This window comes from Periplaneta americana, chromosome 15 (assembly GCF_040183065.1).
Source record: "Periplaneta americana isolate PAMFEO1 chromosome 15, P.americana_PAMFEO1_priV1, whole genome shotgun sequence".
Classification (NCBI taxonomy): domain Eukaryota; kingdom Metazoa; phylum Arthropoda; class Insecta; order Blattodea; family Blattidae; genus Periplaneta; species Periplaneta americana.
Genome location: NC_091131.1, coordinates 166020952 through 166046908, shown reverse-complemented (window position 1 = coordinate 166046908; position 25957 = coordinate 166020952). Strand labels below are relative to the sequence as shown.

Below are 25957 nucleotides of genomic sequence, written 5' to 3'. Positions count from 1 at the left end.
CTTCTCTATGTTGTAGCACGTAGTTTCTTCTTCCTCCTCCGCCGTGGTGCTGATCTCAGACTGTTCCAAGTGCACGATATGCTCATTGCTTCAATTCTGCAGCTTCATTTTCCGAAACAATATTGTGCAGTGTCGGGAAGTTTGATAGATTTCCTTTTAAAATATAAAGTACTTCCAGGAACTAAGTTCTTTCTAGAAACCTTTCATTTCGTCTGTCGTAATTATATTCTCTTTGCGTCCTTGGATTGACAAGTTTAGAATTTTTTATATCTGCAAGTAAGCCAGCTTTTGTCGATCAAGACTGTAATAAATGAAAGGTACGTACCTGTAGAGGCCGAGATAGATTATTTTATAAAATTCACAAGTACAACACTGTTCCTCCTCTACAAACTGCTGCTACAAACGCAACACCTTCCAATCAAAAGGTTTCGAGTTAAATATTTCGGTCTTTCAAAAGCCTCAGTAGGTCATGGCTGTTTTCCATCGCTTCAACAAACCTTAATCTGGATGTCACCTACTGACTTTGTCGACAAAGTTCAAGATTTGGATCTGATGGTATTAGAAAGAGACCAACTAACTGATATGTGCTGCGATTCTACAGTGAGAGTGGGTCCAACTGATCATGGGCATGGCATAACATTCATTACTCATCTATAGCCAGAAATCTATTGACCTTTCTCAATAACGTATTTGTGTATTTGTGTCAGCAGACATTTTCGGCATCGCAGTCGGACCTCGGTATAATCTTTTCGCTGTAAGAAAAATTCTAATGTAAACAATAGCACGTGACTGAAGTGAGGCTTCATTGGCCGCTGTTTGGCGCCATAGATTCTCAGTACGTGTTCCCGCCTACTGTTGTACATTCTGTTTCATGTTAAACAATTGTCGTTACTCGTCAAGTAGGTCTAACCTCACTACTATGTATTCATTTGCTTAGGAAACATTTACTTCATAATTACTGTAATTAAATTATTTTAAAGTCTTATGTCTTCACAATGGACAGTTGAGGATGCAGAAGCAATACTTCAGTACCACGTGCTTACGTGCACAACTACGAGCTCAAGTGACGCCAGCTTGTTACAAGAACAGACCACCTCGGTATTACTGTTGGTATTCATCCGCGTTCATAGTACATAACAAAATATAAAAGTAGCTTTTCTTTTACATAGCGTTTTACACATGAGTGAAGTTAAATGTTTCATCGTATTTAACAACTAGAATTCAATTTTTTATTTTCAAATAATACAAGATTGTGGTTTCCAAATACGAACTATAGTTTCCTGCGTCATATGAGTGTTTCGACTGGCAGCCAATCACGGGTATGACAGCAACGTGCTTATGTTTACATTAGGATTTTTCTTACAGCGAAAACAGTATAGACCTGTTTTCTACCTGCTACGGGACAATGGGTTGTGACCTGGGAACGTACAGATTGGAATGTAGGCTGCGGGAGGGCGATGAAAGTTAAGCCAAGGGCTGGCAAGTGGACAGGACAAGCAACAGAAGGTGAATATCTACTTCGCCATAGTAATCGCCACAATGCTGGTAATAGGAGGCCTGGAGCCGAACCCAGGACCCATAAACGACACCGAGAAGACCAGCATTAAACGTGGAAGCTGCAAGAAGAATCTAAGGGTAGGTGTTCTGTGTAACGGCTGCGAGGTATGGTTTCACCTGGGATGTCAGAAAATCAAGAGGGACCAGATCATCGAAGAAACGTGTGTGTGCAGAGACTGCGGGACCAACAGCGCGGAGAATGAACTGGACACACTTCGGGACGAAATTAAGACATTAAGTGAGAAACTGGAGCGGGCGGAACAACCAGTGCAGGACCTGGAAGAAGAAAATTTACGACTACGACAAAAGATGGAAAAAGGAAGTCCGGAGTGCGTTGTCATGGGGGGACTCGATGGTTAGATATGTGGCAGAATAAAATCCGGAACTGGAAGTGGAATGCTACCCGGGAATACGAGTGGACAAAATGAAAGACGTGATTGAGCAGCACGAGAGAGGAGATCCTAAGAAAATCATTCTACATGTGGGGACGAACGACTTGAGGAGGAGAAGCGTGGACTACATCATGGCGAACTTGTATGATCTGGTGTCATCTACGAAGAAACGGTACCCGACGGCGGACATCATCATCAGCGGGATCGTCAGGCGTCGCGACATCAACTGGAGGAAGGTGGGACGGGCAAACAAGGCGTTCGAGTGGGTTGCGGAGCAGCTGGGAACACGGCACGTGGACGGCAACTCGTCGGGCGAGACTGGGTGCACCTGAACCGGAGAGGGACGGCGGCGATGGGGGCTCTCTTCGCTAGGGGGCGGCAGCGACGAGAGAGGACAGGAGTCAGCAATGAAGACGGGACAACGCGGAGCCGAACAGCGAACAGGTGAGGACCAATCTGTTAAGGTTGCTAAAGGTTAACTGCAGAAGTGTAGTATAAAATAACTGAATTTTGGAATTTAGTTTATATGTACAATCGGGAGATAATTATAGGTACGGAGTCATGGCTTCACACAGTAACATATATGATGCGGAAATATGCAGGAATGATTATAGGATTCACAGAAGTGATAGAGATGCCAAGGGGGAGGAGTATTTGTTTGCATTAAAACAGGTATAGACAGCAGCTTGCTATGGTCACATGCAGAAGCAGAAATTATAGCGGTACAAATCAATAATAAACACAATGGTGAAAAGTGGGATATAATAGCATGCTATAGGCCTCCGAATGAAACAAACTTATTTACTTTGAGTAAGCTACAAGAAAATTGATTAGATTTTTTGTATTCGAGAGATAATGGAGAAAAAATGGGAGTATAAGGGTACAGTACATCAGTTATTCATAGATTTCAAAAAGGCATATGACTCGGTTAAAAGGGAAGTATTATATGATATTCTTATTGAATTTGGTATTCCCAAGAAACTAGTTCGATTAATTAAAATGTGTCTCAGTGAAACATACAGCAGAGTCCGTATAGGTCAGTTTCTATCTGATGCTTTTCCAATTCACTGCGGGCTAAAGCAGGGAGATGCACTATCACCTTTACTTTTTAACTTCGCGCTAGAATATGCCATTAGGAAAGTTCAGGATAACAGGCAGGGTTTGGAATTGAACGGGTTACATCAGCTTCTTGTCTATGCGGATGACGTGAATATGTTAGGAGAAAATACACAAACGATTAGGGAAAACACGGAAATTTTACTTGAAGCAAGTAGAGCGATCGGTTTGGAAGTAAATCCCGAAAAGACAAAGTATATGATTATGTATCGTGACCAGAATATTGTACGAAATGGAAATATAAAAATTGGAGATTTATCCTTCGAAGAGGTGGAAAAATTCAAATATCTTGGAGCAACAGTAACAAATATAAATGACACTCGGGAGGAAATTAAACGCAGAATAAATATGGGAAATGCGTGTTATTATTCGGTTGAGAAGCTCTTATCATCCAGTCTGCTGTCCAAAAATCTGAAAGTTAGAATTTATAAAACAGTTATATTACCGGTTCTTCTGTATGGTTGTGAAACTTGGACTCTCACTCTGAGAGAGGAACATAGGTTCAGGGTGTTTGAGAATAAGGTGCTTAGGAAAATATTTGGGGCTAAGCGGGATGAAGTTACAGGAGAATGGAGTAAGTTACACAACACAGAACTGCACGCATTGTATTCTTCACCTGACATAATTAGGAACATTAAATCCAGACGTTTGAGATGGGCAGGGCATGTAGCACGTATGGGCGAATCCAGAAATGCATATAGAGTGTTAGTTGGGAGACTGGAGGGAAAAAAGACCTTTGGGGAGGCCGAGACGTAGATGGGAGGATATTAAAATGGATTTGAGGGAGGTGGGGTGTGATGATAGAGACTGGATTAATCTTGCACAGGATAGGGACCGACGGCGGGCTTATGTGAGGGCGGGAATGAACCTTCGGGTTCCTTAAAAGCCATTTGTAAGTAAGTAAGCTACAAGAAAAGATTTCCTCAATATCGTTGGAAAGGAAGGTCGTGGTAGCAGGGGATTTTGAATCTACCCGCAGCGAACTGGAATGGTCAGGTAGAGACAAACACCCTTTCACAAACCTTTGTTAATTACCTGGTATGGGAACAAGGATTTACACAAGTCACAAATAAACCTACAAGGAACAATAACCTTTTCAATGTCTTCTTCATACGACTCTGGGATAGTTTTCATTCTTCCCAAGTATTACCTGGAATCAGTGATCATAACAGTGTTCAACTCGAGCTAAACTGCCTTCACACAAATGTCCGAATAGATATCACTAGAAAAATATGGCAGTATAACAAAGCAGACATAAACGGTTTGCAAGGTTACCTTACAATCAATATAACAAATTCTTAGACGAGGGCAAAAACATGGGTCAAGTTTGGGAAAACTTTAAACGAATACTAACCGAGGCCACGTGCCATACAAAATAGTAAACAGTAATTCAGACCAGGAATATTGTACAAGATATGTCAGACAACTTAAGAAAAAGGCTAGGCCAGCGTACAACAACAAAAAAAGAAAAAAATGAAGGGCACAGAGAAAGAACGAACAGAGTCACAATTTTCTTAAGGGTGATGTCATCATCTAATTCAGTATATTATTGCAAAATTTATTGTTGTTCCTAATGAAAATGTAGGAAAGGATGATTGTATGCAGTAATATACTGACTTAGATGATGTCGTCACCCTTATGAGAATTGTGACTCTGTTCGTTCTGTCTCTGTACCCTTCAAATGTGAGTTTCGAACATTACCAGAAATTCAAGCACCTTACGAAACAATTGGAAAGGGAAAAGAAAAGGGCAGAAGAGAACTACCTGCAAAATGTATTGAAAGAAGGCGAAAATAAGTGGGGTAGGTTTTATAATTACATGCGCAGAAGAAGGGGGAATCGGGAATCAATACCAGTTTTGAGAGACGCTAATGACCAAATAATTACAGGGGACAAACAAAAAGCAGACTTACTAAACTCAAAATTTATTTCTATTTTCAATAAAAAGGAGAGAGAGAGATTACAAACTATGAAAGTGAATGCACAGAGATGTTCGAAATAACGGCTAGAGATGTTCGGAACAGAATAAAATGACTACAAACCCGAAAATGCGACGTCCAGACGATATTCCCACAGAAATTATAAAGTTAGGAGGTGAAGCCATGATACCGTACTTAATGCGAATTTTTAATATATCAATAAATAATTGTAGTATCCCAGACGACTGGAAATCGGCTATCATAATTCCCATATATAACAACAACGCGAACAATTACAGACCTGTCAGTATCAAATCATATCGAGTGTGTTTTCGTAGGTGAGCCGTGATGTGCTGCTGTCAAACTGCGCACACTTTTAGCCTCATTTTCTAATTAATCAGGCACTGAATTACAAAACGTGTAACAGATTTTTAAAATTATTTTAATGCGCTCTATTACTCTCTTCAATCTTCAGAGTTATATCACTTCCACCTTGTATACTTCCTAGGTTAACTATATTCAATATGTTTTAAATATTTTCATTATTTTCGTAAGTTTAATATTTTCATATACAAATTACACATTTTTAAAATTAAATTAAGGAATATACAATAATTTTAGTTTTAGTTTTTTGTATTAACGTGAAACGTTTAAGTGGACTCGTAATCTCTCCCTTTCCCCCTCTCCCTCTCTTGATACAGAAGTATCAAGAGTGGGTACTTTTTGAAAAGCTCTTAGAGATGAGCATTATTCAAAAATAAAATATATTGGGTGTTACATTTAAAATAAGAGAGTAGAAAAAACTCGGTAATACCAGTAATACCATTATTGAGTTCTTAGTATATGGTTACCCTCACACGCCAAGTTTCATATCACTGAACCAAATGCTTCAAACGTTATTTAAGTGGTGCGGGACTTTTAACTAACCCTGTGTAAGTTTAGCTTCCTACACGACATAACTCTCCATGCATAGCGTGGCCCATCGATGTTTTGTGCAATTTGAAAATGGGTCACAGTCCTGCCATCTATCTGCAATATGTGGAACCCGAATCACGCTAAGTGAAGTGGGTAGGCATTAGATACACACGATATTTTAATTAACACTGTTGTCCCTTTCTAAGGTACTTATAGTACCATCAAATCTACATAATTCTATTTAGGTAATACCGACGGTGTTCAGGTAAAAAGAAAAATTTTTCAGAAACAGCTATAATTAAATCTTAGCACATTATTATCCTCCCTCCCCCAGAAGCAGGTCCTATACCAATACTTTGAAACATACTTTAGGTGCTCAAATGTGCCCTTTTTAGAGTTTAAAGACCCGATATCTACTCATACAGTAAATATGAATAAAATCATTTGAATAAACTCAGGTGCTATGGGCCTGGACAGGTGGGCGGACAAAATCACGAAAACCATTTACTCATATTTAGTGCTTATATATTAGGCCTATTATTATTACTTTTACTTAATTATATAACTATTCAACTACTGGGTTATTTAGCGTCGATAGAATTGGTGCTAGCGAGGTGGTATTTGACGAGATAAGACCAAGCATTCGCCATAGATTACCTGACATTCGCCTTACGGTTGAGAAAACCACGGAAAAAACCCAACCAGGTGATCAGCCCAAGCGGGAATCGAACCCATGCCCAAGCTCAACTCCGGATCAACACGCAAACGAACTATTGCCTGACCTACGCCGATGGCTTACTACCACCACCACCAGTATTATTATTATTATTATTATTATTATTATTATTATTTACTAGTTCTATTTTAGAGTTGGAATATTAACATAATAATTGCCACTACCAGGGGCGGCTCTACAATAAGAACTGCAGAACCGCCATTTAAATGGACCTGTAAAATTAAAAATGTAAAACGTGCTTTTATGTAATCTAGCTTACTGTTTCATTTATTTTTCCAATTCATTCTCCTTCGATTCGAGATTTTACTGTCTGTAGGAGCCTTGAACTGCTCGAGAATTTTTGCTGTAGTGTACTTTTCGGATCTGTGATCGGCAGTTCCTGGAGCTCAATGTAGGGTAGTCGGCAGCAGAAAAATGGTTTTCTTCACCGTCCCATAAGACTGCATTGGAGCTGCAACCGAAGCAGCTCTCTCCGAATACACAAAAGAACCGCCAACACCCTCTTTATGACCTGCGTTAGAACAATAGGCTTCTGGACTACTGTGTATCATTACAGTTCCAGATTGTTATAGTACTGTGGGTGGTGTGATGTGATTAGTCAGTGTGTCTAAGAAAATATTTTATATTAAAAATAAACTAAATGAAAACCTAATCGACCAACCCTTTTCGAAATTAAAAGAGAAATTGCATGTTAACTTAAGATATTAGGACGTCCTACACAAAATTTAAATATTGAAATTTCTGGAAAAAGTCGAGGAAATCATGTAGCCCACTAGTCATTTCAATACCGAAATGTGTAATGGAAACGATTGGTTTTTTGCTGCGCTCATGAAAACGCTTTCTCCCCACCCGTGTATTCTGCTTAGAGGAGAAAATATATGGACAAACACCGGAGTGAAGGATTTAGTTAATTTGACTTAAAAAACTAGAAAAGCATGTGGGGCACATCTCCACTATAATGTTTTCGCTGTAAGAAAAATCCTAATGTAAACATAAGCACGTTGCTGTCATACCCGTGATTGGCTCCCAATCGAAACACTCACATGACGAAGAAAAATATAGTTCGTATTTGGAAACCACAATCTTGTATTATTTGAAAATAAAAAATTGAATTCTAGTCGTTAAATACGATGAAACATTTAACTTCACTCATGTGTAAAACGCTATGTAAAAGAAAAGCTACTTTTATATTTTGTTATGTACTATGAACGCGGATGAATACCAACGGTAATACCGAGGTAGTCTGTTCTTGTAACAAGCTGGCGTCACTTGAGCTCGCAGTTGTTCACGTAAGCACATGGTACTGAAGTATGGCTTCTGTATCCTCAACTGTCCATTGTGAAGACATAAGACTTAAAAATAATTTAATTACAGCAATTATAAAGTAAATGTTTCCTAAGCAAACGAATGCACAGTAGTGAGGTTAGGCCTACTTGACGAGTAACGGGAAATGTTTAACATGAAACAGAATGTACAACAGTAGGCGGGAACACGTACTGAGAATCTATTGCGCCAAACAGCGGCCAATGAAGCCTCACTTCAGTCACGTGCTATTGTTTACATTAGAATTTTTCTTACAGCGAAAAGATTATACGTGATTAGTTGTACCAGGTGGATGAGGTGTAGCGCACGGATGGTTGGAGTACAATTTCAGGTGCACAGTCAATTTCGAGAAAGGGTTGTAACTACACGCGTTATCCGATTTAGATGCAATAGACAGCATGCGTTTGCTAATACACTATTTTTCATGCAGGACTGCCAACCTTTGTAACCGCGGGCCGCTACTGGTTACTAATAACATCTTGGTGGTTTGAATTTTGAAACACTCCACATTATCACGTTACGAACAACAGCACGTGCTGCTGGCTGTTTCTTGTCAACACAACAGAGAAACGTCACAATAGGCTAGATGCTGCTCGCTGGTTATATGCCCCGAGAGACAGAAAGCAAAATGTCCCCCCCCCCAGTAATAATCCATTGTGACTAGTGGTGGGGTGTGATTAAGACCTATGACCTTGTCTTTGTGGTAGGTTTGTCACTGGTTCATACTCGTCACCTCTGCTCAATACGCGACTCTCACCGAAGACGACCAGGTCCAGAGTCCAGACAATTGCAAGTCAGAAGACTAACTTGAAGGACAACATAAATGGGATCTGAATAATTTCGAGGGAAAAATTGTCCCGGAGCCAGGTATCGAACCCGGGACCTTTAGTTTAACGTACCAACGCTCTACCAACTGAGCTACCCGGGAACTCTACCAGACACCGATCCAATTTTTCCCTCTATATCCACAGACCTCAAAGTGGGCTGACAACCGTCAAGCAACCAACATTGAGTGCACATTAACTCTGTGTGACTCAAATTGTAGTTTTCTGTTAACGAACAGTGGCGTGTATTATGCAAATCAAGCTTTCAGGTATAACTCCCTGTAAAGTTCATTTGAATAATTTGGAGGGGAAAAATTGTTCCGGGGCCAGGTATCGAACCCGGGAACTTTGGTTAAACGTACCAACGCTCTACCAACTGAGCTACCCGGGAACTCTACTAGACACCGATCCAATTTTTCCCTCTATATCCACAGACCTCAAAGTGGGCTGACAACCGTCAAGCAACCAACGTTGAGTGCACACTAACCTGAAAGCTTGATTTACATAAATGGGATCTAATTAATTTTCGTCCCACTCAAAAGGTTAACGTCGGCAACTCTTCGATACTAAGGCTATGCACTTCTATATTCTTCCACAAATGATTCACTTAATCAATCGTGAACATTCTTCGGTGAATATACGCGCCCACACGGCAGCAATAACACAGCTCAGAGGTCACAGTGTCTTTTTTCACTATACTCTCCGTGTTAATCACTATTGTTGATATAAGACATGGCGCCGGTATATCAACTCAATTGGCAGAAGAGCCATAAACAAACATCTGCCGGCTCGTCATGAGACACTGGCATTCCTCGTGGCTTGTTCAGAGATAAAAGTAGATGGCAGTGAAATTGAGTTCTAGACCGCTTGAAAATCTAATGACAGCAAACAATCGCCAAGAATCTTCCAAACACACACTGTGACAAAATCACTATTACCTATCACAGTGATTTTTCCGGAGCTAATTGTGACAATTAGATATATTTGAAAGGTAACATCTTACATCACCAGTGCATTTAAATACTGTACACTTAGCGGCAAAAAGAATGGGTCGGCCGACAATTTCTAAGTTCCAGAGACATAACAGTGCGCATGCTCGTCTCGTCAAAGCCGTAGTTCACTAGGTAACACATAATTAAACCACTTAAATTTGCTGTATTTTGTTTAAGAGTCTAAAATATGTAATAAAATCGAATGGCGGGTTGATTAAAGATACATCACGACCCTTGAAAAGTGAAATAATAATAAAATTGATGAATACAAAATTAACCGGAGCGAATATGAACAGGAAAACCACGTATTATGCCGAACTGATATTAACAGTCACAATAGCGTAAGTCGTTACGGCACTGGTCTATTGAACAAGTGGATAGTAATAGCTCAAATTTCTAATCTCCCCCAGTCTTCTTTTTTTAATTACAAATTTGCCATCGTATGTGTCTCGCAAAGCTATAATTATGTGGCGATATCTCTTAGAATATTCCCAAACTCTAATAAATAATAAACCTCCCTCTCTCTTTCAAGCAATACTGCTATCTGGTAATACAACGTTCTGTCTCGTCATTACCTTTGAAGATGGCACAGAAACAATAACTTATTGCCCTGATTCCCATAGGTTATTCCACGTACGCTACTCTCCGACAAGACTTCGATTGGAGAAATGCCATTTTCTCCGACGAGGTAATTGTCTCCAATAGCAACGATAGTACTGCCCTAGTTTATTGTACGAATGGCCACCGATACGATGAACGCTTCGTGAGACGAATTATTAACAAGTCGGGTTGCGTGAGGGTCGAGTGTTGAGGGTGGATGTCATACGATGGGGCAGGACTTCTGTAACGCATCCACGGGCGGTTTACGGCAGACGTCTACGAACACATTTTGGCAAATGTAATGATCCCTTCCGCCCGAAAACGATATCAGAAAAGAACACTTTTCTTCCAGCAGGATAATCATCCGATACACACCGCCAACCGGATTCAAAGATGGTTTACGAGGAGGCGTGATGTCGACCCAGTCAACTGGCCTCCAAATTCACCAGATATGAATCCGATTCAAAATTTGTGGGCTGCAGGCAAAAGGATCCTACGCTCTAATTCGGCAGAACAACCACCCGTTCGGACACCTGAGGAATTGTGGGACAGAATTCTAGATGCGTGGGAGGAGATGGGCAAGAATTTAGACCTGTTCCACAATCTTGTAGACTCCATGCCGCGCAGAATGAGGGCAGTTGTTGACATAGATGGTTTGTGGACGAGATATTAGTCCCCATCACAGGCCTTGTTTTGTTAATATATTAAAAAATTGTTTGTTTTTGTTAATTTAATTATTTATTAGTGTTTGATATGCGTCTGGTTTTTTAGGATGTGAAACAAGTATTTTTGTTTATACAGGCCAGGTCTCACCTATTAATAGCTCACAGGTGATGGGCAATAATATTTATACAAGGCAGGCATAATGAAGTTTGTTAACAAATGCCATTTCACATTTAAACTAATAAATTAAGTAAAAGTTAAAATAAAAAAAATAATAATAATTTTACCGTACTGAGAGGCGAACTCACAACCTTTGGCACGGATGTCAGACTTCTTACCACTGGGCCACACACTGCTCGTAATGTTTACTACATTATAGACGGACGACTTTCAATGAAGAGACACCACAGCAATGCCTTGCACTGGGTTACGTTTACACGAGTGAACCGCGCGATAGAACTTAGCATTTCTATCGACCAAGAGTCGGCCCATTCTTTTTGCCGCTAAGTGTACATCCCGAGTAACATTCGTTGTATCAGATTCCGATAAAAATTATTTCATATATGACTAGGAAGTCTCTTGCAATTTATAAAATGTATGCGGACAACAATGATCACACGATTAGACTGTGCAAAGATGGCGATGTGGGCATCACAACACAAAGTTTTCTGTTTTCTTGGACTTGCTGAAACGAAATCTGTGAAGTATGTAGAACGAAATTCTCGCTATTAATTTAGTCTTGGGCGCCACGACGATGTCCCTCCTATGTGAGCATTGTGAAATGTGACAGACAGTTACGAGAAACTGGCAGTCTTTTGTCTACTCGTCGGAAGCATAGCAAACGGAAAATGTGAAAATGATTCAGTACAGTCTTCGTAAAAAATCCGAAGAAGTCAATTCGACGCGCCAGTGTTGAGCTCGGCATTCCACGGTCCACGGTTCATAATGTAGTCTACGGGTCTACAAGATTCAAACCATCAGCGAATCTATATTGGAAGACGTAAACGACAAACGTTTCTTCCAGACATTTTGAATAAAATTGAAGAGCACGGTGCTTTCCTAGATAAAGTGTGCTTCTCAGATTAAGCAAATCTCCACGTTTGTGGAAAAGGCCGAACACGCAGTACATATAACAAAAAACTCCGTATACGAATAAAAAAGTCTTTCCTATCAAAATACCACATCCATATACACTGCCTTTCTGAAATGCAAATCTAGAAGGAACCGAAACAGAAATTGCATATATTAGCGAGGTTCTGCGTATCTCACTGAACGGGTACGCCACATCTTAGCCAGTGTCTTGGGCATGTCCAAGGTCTCCCCAAGATTGGTTCCGCGCTTGTTAACGAAACAAAAGCACATCCGAAGTCAAATTTCAAGGAACCGTCTAGCTCGATTCGAGAAAAATCCGCCCGGTTTTTTTAAGCAGTTTGTGGCCATTGATGAAAACTGGATCCACTACTACATACCAGAGACAAAACAGCAATCGTATCAATAGGAGCACAGTGATTCCCGCCTGCAAATAAAGTAAAAGCTGTTCAATTGGCTGGGAAAGTCATGGCGAGAGAGATTCTAAGGCGATAATCATGATTGACTATCTAGCAAAGGAGAGAACAATAACCGGGGAACATTATTCAAATCTCCTGCAGTAAAGGGAAATTCGCGAGAAGAGACCGGGTATGCCCATGAAGAAAGCGTTGTATCATCACGACAATGTACCTGTTCACACATATCTAATCGTGGTCGCTAAACTACACGAACTACGGTTCGAATTGTTGCCGCACCTTGACTTCTTTATTTTTCCAAAACTCAAAACTCACTTAGCTGGGAAGAAATTTTCGTCAAATGAAGGGGTTATCACAGCAGCAGAAGGCTTTTTGCAGACCTCGAGGAATCTGTGTACAAGGAGGGATAATAGCATTGCAGCACCGCCACCAGCGCAACAAGTGTGTGAATGTCGGGGGGGATTATGTTGAGAAATACTGTTTCAGAATAATCCTACTTTAATTTCTATGTCAGGCTATTAACTTTTCCAACAACCCTCGTATATGTGTAACAAATTATTTAAGTCCATAACATTAATAAGTCGCTGTTACAACAATGGAATGAAATTTCAATGACGTAATATAATTATATTACACAATAAATACGCACATTTGTGAAATGTTCTTATACATATAGTAGTTCGATAACATTACAAGGTTGTAACGACACGGTAGAGCATACCTGGCGTAAGTGTACATATGTCGGAATAACATTTCAGTCTTAATAAAAATTATTTGAACGGCAAGAGATAACGCAACTCAAATGAGATTACCTCGATGACGCAATAGGAGTGACGAGCAAATATTCTCATGGGGGCAAAGGAAGTTAATTTTTCTTCCACCATGTTAATGATGTCAAAACAAGTGCTTACACAAATTTTGGCCATTCGAGCGCAATTACGAGGACCATAAAAAATAAGTTTCCCTGGGGTCGTTTACAGAAATAAAACACAATTTAATGGAAAGATTTATCGAAACAGATACAACTGTTGAGCTATTTTTCAACATATCCCCACCGGAATTGAGACAGCTGTCATACCGTGGATCAACTTTCGTATCCCTGTGTCGTAGAAGTCTGCCGCCTGGGATCGGAAGCAGTGTGTGACAGCAATCTGCACCCCTCTGTTGATCCCGCGGTATGACAAATATCTCAATTTCTATGTGAAATATGTTGAAAAATAGCTCAGCAACTGCTGTATCTGTTCTGATATATATATTTTTTTTCCAATGAAGTGTTCTCATTCTGCAAATGGCCCCAGGGAAAATTATTTTTAAATAATATTGAAAATCGCACCTGAACGGGCATGTTAAAACTATGATGATGTTCTGATGCTCAGTGGCATAATCTTTTAGGGCCGTATTCATAGACATTTTTAGCGCGGGCTTCCGGTGGATGATCAGCGTTTTTCGTATTCATAAACCAGTGTTAGCGATAGGATATGATTTGAATTCTGTACAAGTAACCAGTGGATAGCCGGGGATAGCTTAAGGTACGGTCACACGTCGCTACTTTTGCAGCGCTGCAGTACAAAAAACTGCGCAACTCTTGTACTGCGACGTGTGAACAACGGTGCAACCCGAAAAGTAGCGGCTGCCGAACCTGCTGCCCGCTACTTTTCCATGCTGCGCGCAGCTTAAAAGTAGCGACATGTGAACAGGGTTCTCAGGGTTGCAGCCGCAGCATTTTTGATATCGGTTTTGTTGAAACTTTTGCTGCGGTTGCAACCAGTGTTACCACCCAAATGTGCCAATGATACTTTTATTGCTTGGATATATTTTAATGTTAAATGTGATGAAAATAAATTATTTGTAACAGTTATTAAATACACAACACAGTCTGAGCATGATTGGTGACGATATAATTCATTTTTTAAATTTTCCGTAGCGTAGTTCCAAACAGGAGGGTTGCCAACATTGATTACGTGAATATACTGTTGGTTATCATTTAAGTATATAGGCGTTTTTAAAAGCTTTATAGTAAAAATAATGCCAATTTCTGAATACTAGATACGACAGAAAAGCAAATAATAGATAAGGAAGCTTTCGCATGAGTTTCTTAATAATGCGAACATAACCACAAAATGTATATTGAGACGTCAATACGGAGATGGGAACCTGCAGCATGACTGCGGCTGCAAAAGTAGCGCCTTGCGTGTGAACAGACTCGCAACCTCCAGTTGCAACTTTTGCAGCACTCGGGTTGCGCAGCACGAAAAGTAGCGTGCAGCGCGCTACTTTTGGCTTACGTGTGAACACGACACGCAACTTTTGCAGCTGCAGTATAAAAGTATCGCTGCAAAAGTAGCGACGTGTGACCGTACCTTTACTACGCTCGTAGCGCGTGCTGCGAAATGTCTATGAATATGGCCCCTAGAGATCTCACTTTCTTTACGCACACTTCGAAGTGGTAGGTCTCACGCTTTCGTCTACATACGTAGTTCACACACACAGTCTTATTTTGCCATGCCATCTCTTATTTTATTCCTATTTTTACGGCTCTCGTAATTGTGCTTGAGTGGTCAAAATTTGTATAAGCACTTGCTCTGACATTATTAACATGGTGGAAGAAAAAAAATAACTTTCTTATCTGCCCCCATGAGAATGTTTGCTTGTGAGTTCAAAGCAACAACAAATCAATAAAAATTAAGTTATGAGTACTATATACTGCTGCACAATTTAAATCTAACTGGACACATCATTGTTATAGTGGGAACCATCTCCATCACAGAGTTCCCACCTGTACAGACACTGCCGCCTTTATGCCCTGGAACTCATTTCTGTTACAGGCCGAATACAACCCAGGATAAGATCAATGGAAAAAATCCTTGACCCCACCGGCAATCGAACTCGCGACCTTCGGCTTGCAGCGTTACGCCTTAACCGTGACGCTACCTCGTAGAGGTATCATCTGACGTGTGTAAAATTCCTTTCTACTTTATGCAACACACTTGTACTGCAGTTAAAATTGTCAAGTCATCTATATGTAGATCGTTTATCACCTGATCTCATTTGTCTTCTTACAACATAAGCTTCTATACCGTACTACTTATTGTAGCCTAAGTATACGAATCGTTAATACGAGTAATTCAGTTCTTAGCCACCGGCGCGGCGTAACTCGGTCGCACAGCGCATTTGCATATCGATACAGAGCTGCACTTTGGCGTGCGTTCGATTCCTGCTAGTCAAAATGGCGGAAATTTTGTGAAAAATTCCCCTTTTTTGTTTTAACAAATAGTTCAATACCTAAATGATATATTCCCAAAATTTTAAGACTAACGCAACGGGAACACCTGTTTTGAACACCATTTTTAAATGCGTGCGCTCGGAGTTCGTATTTAAAAGGGGGCATTCCTCTCTTTAGCGGTAAATACTTCAATTAAGTATACGAATTTTTCGCACTTTTCTTCCCGGTTATTTTTATTGTTCTAATGAACCAGTGCTTCACAGTACGTAATACTGTTAAGAGGGAAGAAAACCTGGGAGTCTGACAGCTACAGTAATCACCGAACTGCCAAGGTACTACAGTAATGTAATATAAAGGGACTGCACGCCATGAAAATAACAATTTTTGCCACACCGCATCAACAGTCAGCAAACCAAGCCCTTAGAACCCAATTGTTGGCGCTTCTTCAAGAAGCCCATAGCGCTGGGAATAAGACCCGATTCCCATCAAAAGAACATCCACACACCACTCTCCATCCCAGTTCTTACTTACTTACTTACAAATGGCTTTTAAGGAACCCGAAGGTTCATTGCCGCCCTCACATAAGCCCGCCATTGGTCCCTATCCTGTGCAAGATTAATCCAGTCTCTATCATCATATCCCACCTCTCTCAAATCCATTTTAATAGTATCCTCCCATCTACGTCTCGGCCTCCCTAAAGGTCTTTTTCCCTCCGGTCTCCCAACTAACACTCTATATGCATTTCTGGATTCGCCCATACGTGCTACATGCCCTGCCCATCTCAAACGTCTGGATTTAATGTTCCTAATTATGTTAGGTGAAGAATACAATCCGTGCAGTTCTGCGTTGTGTAACTTTCTCCATTCTCCTGTAACTTCATCCCGCTTAGCCCCAAATATTTTCCTAAGCACCTTATTCTCAACACCCTTAACCCATGTTCCTCTCTCAGAGTGAGAGTCTAAGTTTCACAACCATACAGAAGAACCGGTAATATAACTGTTTTATAAATTCTAACTTTCAGATTTTTTGACAGCAGACTGGATGATAAGAGCTTCTCAACCGAATAATAACACAGTTCTTCAAAATATTATTCCTGTTTATCAAAGGCTGGCATCAAATGCTCCTTTCGAGAGGTGCCTTGAAAGCAGAACGCAGAATTGTAAGGAATGCGTACCCAGTAAGATTTGGATGTCCTAAAAATTCCTTTATTTCAAAATCAAAAGTTGATTTAACGGTAGCATCATCTGTTACAGAATTCAACTTAGGATACCGACACATGACCTCAAATGCACTCCTGAAGGGTGGTATGTCTCCTGGTGTAATGTTATCAAAGCCGGAAGTGCAAAGGAAATCAAGATATTAAAGCAATACCAACGGTGATCTTCTCAAAAGTTCTGCTGGTATCGCAGGCAAGTCAAATTCGCAAAAATTAGGCAGGAAGAAGCATTACAGCAAGAGGAAGGTTGCAGCTACTCAGCAGATGCCTTCTAGTCAAGTTAGACAGGATTCTCATATTTTATGTTTATTTCATATAATGAAACTTTAATTGGGGTCCGGGTAGCTCAGTTGGTAGAGCAGCTGGCTACAGACTGGAAGGTCCGGGGTTCGATCCCAGGTGGTGACTGGATTTTTTCTCGTTGCCAAACTTTCAGAACGGCACCGAGGTTCACTCAACCTCCTATAAAGGGGTAAAAGGCGGTCAGAGCGTGGTGCCGAGGTCATGAAAAGCATGGGGCTCTACCTCCATGTCCCCCAAGTGCCTTCATGGCATGTTACGAGGATACCTTTACCTTTCCTTTTTTACTGAAACTTTAATTTGCATTTCTCAATATTGCGTTTTCCAACATGTTCTTTAACTAGAAGAACAATTTCTCTAAAACCTTTCAACTTTGAACATTTAAATTCTGCAAGTATGTTCTACAATACACTGTCTACCAACCTGGGTCTTATTTTTATGCTACATACACTAGATTTTGTAATATGATTTTTTTAAATTTTGAATCCTTTTTTTTTTTTTTTCTTTTCTGAAAATGTTAATCATGGCTGTAACTTTTTTCTGTTCAGGAAAACTAATGATCATACTCAGGTTGGAAAATGAGAGTATTCGCTACAATTTAGAGATCTCTTCATGCTTGATCATAAGTTTTCTGAAGACGATATGATTTTTGCAATTTTTAAAGTGATTATTTTTTTAATCTTATTTGAAAACTGATTTGTTTCAAACTTGTCTTATTTACATCACATAACACTAGGAATATGTGGTAAAAAAATTGGGTCAATATATGCAATAGTAACGAAGTTGAGAATTTCATCAGTCTCTCCTCATAAGTTGATTACCTGGTCGGGTTTTCCTAGTTTTCCTCCGACCGTAAAGCGAATGTCACGTAATCTATGGCAAATCATCGGCCTCAATTCGCCAAATACCATCTCGCCATCACTAGTTTCGACTCTCAATAACCCAATAGTTGATACACCGTTGTTAAATGAACACTTTCAAAAATAAGTTATTAATATACTCTATTACTTAGTGCTTAACAACAGTGGGTATGAGTTAATACAATAAAACACTTCATTAGCAACATAACGAGATATATAGTTTAAGGATACCGCCATGGATTTAGTTCAAGATGACGGATGGACTTGTTTAGGTCTATTCTTTTTTTTTTTTTTTTTTCTGGCTCTTGACTACTACTGGCTACACAATTTTGTATCATCCTTTTCAAATATCAACAAGTGTTTCATAACTATGGTAATTATAAAAAAGGCATATTATAACACGTGGTTGGCAATATTTGCAAGTTGGTGCCGACATGCGTTTTTCCGAGTCCCTAAGTCAAAGTGCCCGCCACAGTCAATACTACAGGAGAAACTCGAATGGAGCGTTGTACTATCGTATCCTCAGACAGAGTAGCCAACTCATTCTTAAAAACACGTTAAATTATCATATTGTCAATGTAAAATTACACTTTGCTGCTGTATTAAAAAAAAATCCGCTAAATCTCCATACCCGCAATACAAATTCTACAAGACATTTCGCTAGCCCTGGCTATCGAGTGATTACTTGTACAGGATTCATATCATATCGTCACCTGAATGCAAGAACTAGGCAACTTGATTTTTTCTATTTTGTGACATTGCCTATTTATTTATTTATTGCACTAAGGAATATGTCTCGTTTTCTTCTACCTATTTGTTACATTGGAAAATAGATGTCGCTAGTATCGTTCGTTCAGTTACCTAGTTCTTGCATTACATTTTGTGCGATTTTTTTCTGTGCTATAAAAGAGATGACTAAAAAACGCAAATTTCGAGTTACCTAGTTCTTGCGTTGAGGTGACGATATAATATCGCTAACACTGGTTTATGAATACGAAAAACGTTAGTTCGCTGATCATCCACCGGAAGCCCGCGCTAAGAACGTCTATGAATACAGCCCATAAATTTTATCGGCTAATCTAACAGAGAAAAACACCAGATCTAGCAGGAAAACCGGTGAATTGGCAACACTGTTCTCCGAATCAATCAACGGATAATGGCATTCGATTCCCAGCACTACTTCCTGATGCCAAGGTCACGAAAGTGTGGGAGTACCATCTTCTTGACTCAATTCTGCGTGTGTTTTATATGTAACTTACATAGGTCTATTCCTATTGGTTCAAGTCCGCGAGTAGTTTGTTTTGAGAGAGGACGTGATTGCGCCAGACAACTCTGAGTGCATCGCATTGACAGTAAGATTGTCTCGTCTATTTACACTTGAGCGGAGAAATGATGAAATGACAATCGGATGGGAATGATCTCGGAAAATCTGCTTCGCAACTACCTTCATCCACCACAAACTGCACTTCAACTCGTTATGTGTTAAAATCGGTATACGGCGTGAAATGGCAAGTCTGAGATATGAAGTCAAATTTCTTAGTATCTCGGAGGGAAAAAGAAAGGGAGAGAAGTTTGGCATAAATGAGGCTGCCCACTTCTTGTTAAGGTACTTCTTTCGTTTCTACGACATCGTAGAAAGAATGAAAAATTCATCATTAAGCATGAAAGAGATTGCAATCCTCCCCGAGTACCTGATGGTAGCTTCTCAGGAGGTGGTTCACTATCTCCCACACATCCATCGCGCTCACGTCCGCATCAGGACTGCTCGCTAACCAACACTTGCGCGGAGCGGACTCGGCATGGCGGACCATCACAGATGTCACTACTGACAAGATATGTATGGTTCTGTCACTCACACAGATGTCACTGCACAAATTTCATGTCACAACACTATAAGCATGTAGAGGTCACTAGGTTTCTCTCAATTGGATTCAGGTATTTTAGTTTTCACACCATCGGGATCTGTAGTCGCTACATGTCTGGCCGCGCACTTGAGATGCGAGCCGGCAGGTCGGTCGGTCGGTCGGCCATCAAACTCGGCAGAACAGGTTATACCGGCCAGGCGCTCCATCATCAGGCCGACACGTCACTGCGACGCGGGAAAATCTCGTAGAGTGACAAAGATCTTGCATCAATATTACTCACGCACGCAAACGAAAAACAAAATGTCTGTCAAGGGGTTGACATAATATGTAAAACGAAAGTAATGGCTAGGCAATTAAAAACATGATTCATATTTTTTTCCCTTCGTCACTCAATGACAGTGAAGAACAGTCATGCTGTACATTGAGCAGCAGTTACAACAAACAAATTGAAGTTTCGACATGCATATTTTATATACAATATTAGTTTCAATATTTATAAACTTCGACGGATTTAGGGCGGCTAAAATTCCACACTTTAAACTAAATCCAAGAGAGATCATATTTCACACAGTTACAGTAGACACAATCGTAGAAAATGTGGTGAAATCACTAAAAATTCACATACTTTCTTTTGCAGGATTTGTTCTGTAAAAACATAAAGTGGTATTAGGGTAAAAATGTAATTCCTCGTTTTTAGTGAATAAAAATACAAATGTTTTTCGCCTCAAATGCCACAGTTTGCAGTATTAATTTTAAATTCTGATCAATTAAATTACTATATTGTCTTAAGACTTTTCAGTTTCTCATTATCAATATGATATATTGCAATTTAATTCAAAATTTTATACTCTTTTCCTGCGCAAGTTGGCAATAATATTAGTTCCACGTATCTTTCTGTAAACATGTGGGTCCTCTTTTCGTGTTGTCTGCACAGCGCACCGAACTCCCACCTCTGGCATATTTCGCGGCGAGCCAGATGTGGGTTTTCCGAACTTCATAATCTGTTGGGAGAGAAATACTGATTGTCGTGTCGTTAGAGACTTAATAGTTTGAATAGTATCGTCTAGAATAATAAGGAGCAGCTGGTTAAACCTGGTAGCAATTCTTGTTATGTACGTCATAAAAATTAAGAAGATATATATATATATATATATATATATATATATATATATATATATATATATATATATATATCTGGTGACAGCAAGATAACTCCCACCTCCATATTACGATCTGGGCCTGACACGGGAACACCTCTCTACGAACTAACACCGACATCCCTACTGAGACTGGTCTTCGCCGGCGTTGCTAGGCTCTCGGAATGGTAAATCTCTGTAATGCAATAAAAAAATCCCTCTGTATATATTTGGGCATATTTTGTCATAAAAACCTATTCCTTTATGTATCCCATTTAGCGGGTACCTCCATCAGTCTCTCCTTCTGCAGTTAACAGTGTTATTCTGTCGTGCTTTAGCTGCATGACTTCACGGAACAACTTTAATATATTTCCAATGACAGTGCAATCATAGTAAAATCTGAATAATTTCAAGAGAAAAATTGTTCCGGGGCCGGGTATCGATCCCGGGACCTCTGGTTGAACGTACCAGCGCTCTCCCAACTGAGCTACCCGGGAACTCCACCCGACAACGTCTCAACTTTTCCCTTTATATCCACAAAACTTGCGTGGGCTGACGAAACGCCAGAAACATCGATGTGGGTCTCTGGCATTTCGTCAGCCCACGCGAGTTGTGTGGATATAAAGGGAAAAGTTGAGACGGTGTCGGGTGGAGTTCTCGGGTAGCTCAGTTGGGAGAGTGCTGGTACGTTCAACCAGAGGTCCCGGGATCGATACCCGGCCCCGGAACAATTTTTCCCTTGAAATTATTCAAATCTGCTTTACAGGGAGCTTCACCTGAAAGACTAGATTTGCATAATATATACGTCACTGTGTACGCTAACAGAAAACCACAATTCCAAGTCACACAGAGTTTGTGTGCACTCGATGTGGGTCTCTGGCGTTTCGTCAGCCCACGCGAGTTGTGTGGATATGAAGGGAATAGTTGAGACGGTGTCGGGTGGAGTTCCCGGGTAGCTCAGTTGGGAGAGCGCTGGTACGTTCAACCAGAGGTCCCGGGATCGATACCCGGCCCCGGAACAATTTTTCCCTTGAAATTATTAAAATCTGCTTTACAGGGAGCTTCACCTGAAAGACTAGATTTGCATAGTAAAATCTGTCTAATTTTACACGTGCAACAACTATTCCAGCTTCTTCTTAGTTCTGATATCGATCACCATTGAAAAAAATACGTGCCACAGAAGCACTGGAATTACTCGTAGATAGACGAGCAGGTGCTGGATAATTTATCAGTGTCTGAAAACTGATAATCTGGGTTGAAATTCTGATGTTTCAATGTTTCTCCAGAATCGACAAATTCAATTAAGTAAATTATTCATGACTGGAAAAGTAACTGAGAATACATTTCCACTCGTTTCTTGGCTTGTCTACATGAACTCCCGATTTCAAATTTCAGAGAACTTCCGTAATATTGATATTATTTTGATCTATTTCTGGGTGAGTTGGTTCCTATGGCATCAGCAGGCTCAAGAAGGCCATACTTCGAATAGTAACTTCTTTTGGTTTATGCTGGCACAGACTATTAGAAAAATAACGTTTTTACTCCGCAAGGACCTGCCTTCCTCTTATTGTGTCAAACTTCCTTCACTGTTATCAGTGGCGGAAGAACTTCTCTTAACCGAACAAATGGCAAAAAAAGAAAAAAAAACACATAAAAGTGTTGTCACTCACAGTAGTTGCTCTAAATTGTCCACTATTTCAGAAGTGTTACTCCAGACAACAATGACAATATAAATGCACTACTAGAAGGTACTTTTACACTTACAAGTCCCTGGACTTGTCCATCAGACCTAGTGAAGAAGTTCTATGAACCAAAGTTCACATGTTCCGGACGAAAATGGAAGCGATATTTGTTTTCCCAACTGTGAACATGATGCTGACTTCACAACGTTCAAGATAAAACAGTCCAATCCATGTTGATTTGCATCACAAACTTTCCACTGACACGTTAGGAATTTGCAACAAAGCTTGCTTCCAGACAAGACACATTAAAATGCCAACAAATACGCAAAGGAAAACGCTCTGGATTTGAAGGTTCTGACGAATAATTTGGTTTTCATAGAAACCTATTTTCAAACTGTATCTGAAACTATTACACGGTTAGAAAAGTCAGAGCAAGAGATGCCAGAAGCCCTCAAATTAATTTAGAAAATGATGCAGAGAATTAATGAAACACCAAGTACACCGGTTACTGAACGTGTAAAACAGAAGTGGAAATCAATTTTATGTAAAAATAACGGATATGGGACATTGTGTAATATAAACAGTAAATTAGTGGTCATAGAGTCACCCAAGAATAAAGGACTGTCTCTTAGGGTCGTATTCTAGGCATTCTAAACTCGGGCTTTCGGTGGATGATCAGCGAACTAACGTTTTTCGTATTCATAAACCAGTGTTAGCGATATGATATGATATGAATCCTGTTTAGCACGCTCGTAGCGCGGGCTAGCGAAATGTCTATGAATAGCACCCTTAGAGACTGCAATGTTGTTAGGTTTTTTCGTTTTGCTCCTATCACGTCATGCGACGTTAATGTTAAATGTTATGTTTTATTTAACGATGATTATCCTGCTGGAAGAAAAGTGTTCTTTTCTGATATCGTTTTCGGGCGGAAGGGATCATTACATTTGCCAAAATGTGTTCGTAGACGTCTGCCGTAAACCGCCCGTGGATGCGTTCCATAAGTCCTGCCCCATCGTATGACATCCACCCCCAACACTCGACCCTCACGCAACCCGACTTGTTAATAATTCGTCTCACGAAGCGTTCATCGTATCGGTGGCCATTCATACAATAAACTAGGGCAGTACTATCGTTGCTATTGGAGACAATTACCTCATCGGAGAAAATGGCATTTCTCCAATCGAAGTCCTGTCGGAGAGTAGCATACGCAGAATAACCTATGCGAACCAGGGCAATGAGTTATTGTTTCTGTGTCATCTTCAAGCGTAATGACGAGACAGAACTTTGTATTAACAGATGGCAGTATTGCTTGAAAGAGAGAGGGAGGTTTATTATTTATTAGAGTTTGGGCATATTCTACGAGATATCGCCACATAATTATAGCTTTGCGAGACACATATGATGGCAAATTTGTAATAAAAAAGAAGAAGATTGGGGGAGATTCGAACCTTCAGCTACTACTACCAACTTGTTCAATAGTCCAATGCCGTAACGACTTACGCTACTCTGACTGTTAATACAGACGCGGCATAATACGTAGTTTTCCTGTACATATTCGCTCCGATTGATTTTGTATTTATCATTTATTATTATTTCACTCTTCAAGGGCCCTGATGTATCGAGAATCAACTAGCCATTCGATTTTATTACATATTTTAGACTCTTAAACAAAATAGAGCAAATTTAAATGGTTTAATTGTGTTACCTAGTGAACTATGGCTTTAACAAGACGAGCATGCGCAATGTTATGTCTCTGGAACTTAGAAATTGTCGGCCTGTCCATTCCTTTTGCCGCTAAGTGTACACGAATTTCGCAATATTTAATTGAAATAAAGCCAGGTATTACACATACAAGTCCACATCTGTGGAGTAACGGTTAGCACGTCTAGCCGCGAAACCAGGTGGCCCGGGTTCGATTCCCGGTCGGGGCAAGTTACCTGGTTGAGGTTTTTTCCGGGGTTTTCCCACAACCCAATATGAGCAAATGCTGGGTAACTTTCGGTGTTGGACCCCGGACTCATTTCACCGGCATTATCACCTTCATCTCATTCAGACGCTAAATAACCTAAGATGTTGATAAAGCGTCGTAAAATAACCTACTAAAATAAAAAAAATACACATACAAACAATGTAATTTTCACACCATAAATAATATTATACCGCAAGTGAATTATGTCTGAAGTGTCTCATAATCATTGTTTTAAATTTTATTAATGGAATTACACTACATTTTAGAGAAACATATGTTACTGTTTATGCATTCCAATTAATTTATATGGTTGAAACGCCGCCCTTTGTGATCGGGTTAAGCGAGTTACATGGTCTGCCTTACGGCCTGTATTAGATCACGATGGCTGTGGCACAGTCTATTGTTCCTAGTACTCACAGCGCTCCAAGCGGCTAGCAACTATCGCGATAATTGCAAAAAATCATCCCAAGCTTCGTGACTGTGTATACTAGACTGTGGTAATACCATACAGCACAAGCTATAACATAACCTAAATAATATGAATAAGTGTTAGAAAAGTTTTAATTAGGGATAATGAAATAAACACGAAAAGTTTTAATTAACGATGATGAAATAAAAAAAATAAACATGAATAATTTTGAAAGGAACAATTATTGAATGTACAATTTTCAAATTCGAATGTTTTAGTGATTGGCTGTTCAGTTGATGTTATATTGGACGTATGCATAAAAGAAGTGGAACTCGTTGATGTACATGGTGTAGGGGAGAGTGTTGTACCTTTAAACACTTTTCATACTTTATTTTTTTTAACTTTGGGAGATGAAATTTTTAAAATGAAAAAATGCTTGAAATAATTATTGAAGATTCCTTTACATCTTCCTGTATGTATTTTTCTGTTTTACAAATCTATTAAGGATGGAAAAAATAAAATGAAGGTATATGTAATGTGTTCAAAGGTACAACAGGATCATGTACCTTGGAACATACACTCTTGTAAGTTGGAACACATGGAATATAGCAGGGAATATAGCTTTAAAAAATGACAATCATATTTGAAATGTATTTGTAATCATAAACCAGAGCAGGCTTCTCTGATTTAGATTTTACTTCCTGGAGAAGCAATAACTGAATCAACAACTTTCTTCAAAGCATCCGAATCAATTGG

The 25957-nt window shown here is 39.8% G+C and overlaps 1 protein-coding gene across 5 annotated transcripts in view; it reads right to left on the bottom strand.

Moving 5' to 3' along the window:
- Positions 1 to 25957, bottom strand: part of ash1 (histone-lysine N-methyltransferase ash1) — a 498911-nt gene that overhangs the window by 295265 nt on the left and 177689 nt on the right. The window contains exon 1 of one of the 5 annotated variants that reach the window (XM_069848497.1): positions 19832 to 20167. The exons of the other annotated variants lie outside the window; for them this stretch is intronic. Within the exon in view, the coding sequence (XP_069704598.1) occupies positions 19832 to 19951 (120 nt within the window). The 5' untranslated portion in view covers positions 19952 to 20167. Of the gene's footprint in view, positions 1 to 19831; positions 20168 to 25957 lie in introns of those variants that run through there. 5 annotated transcript variants of the gene reach the window in all.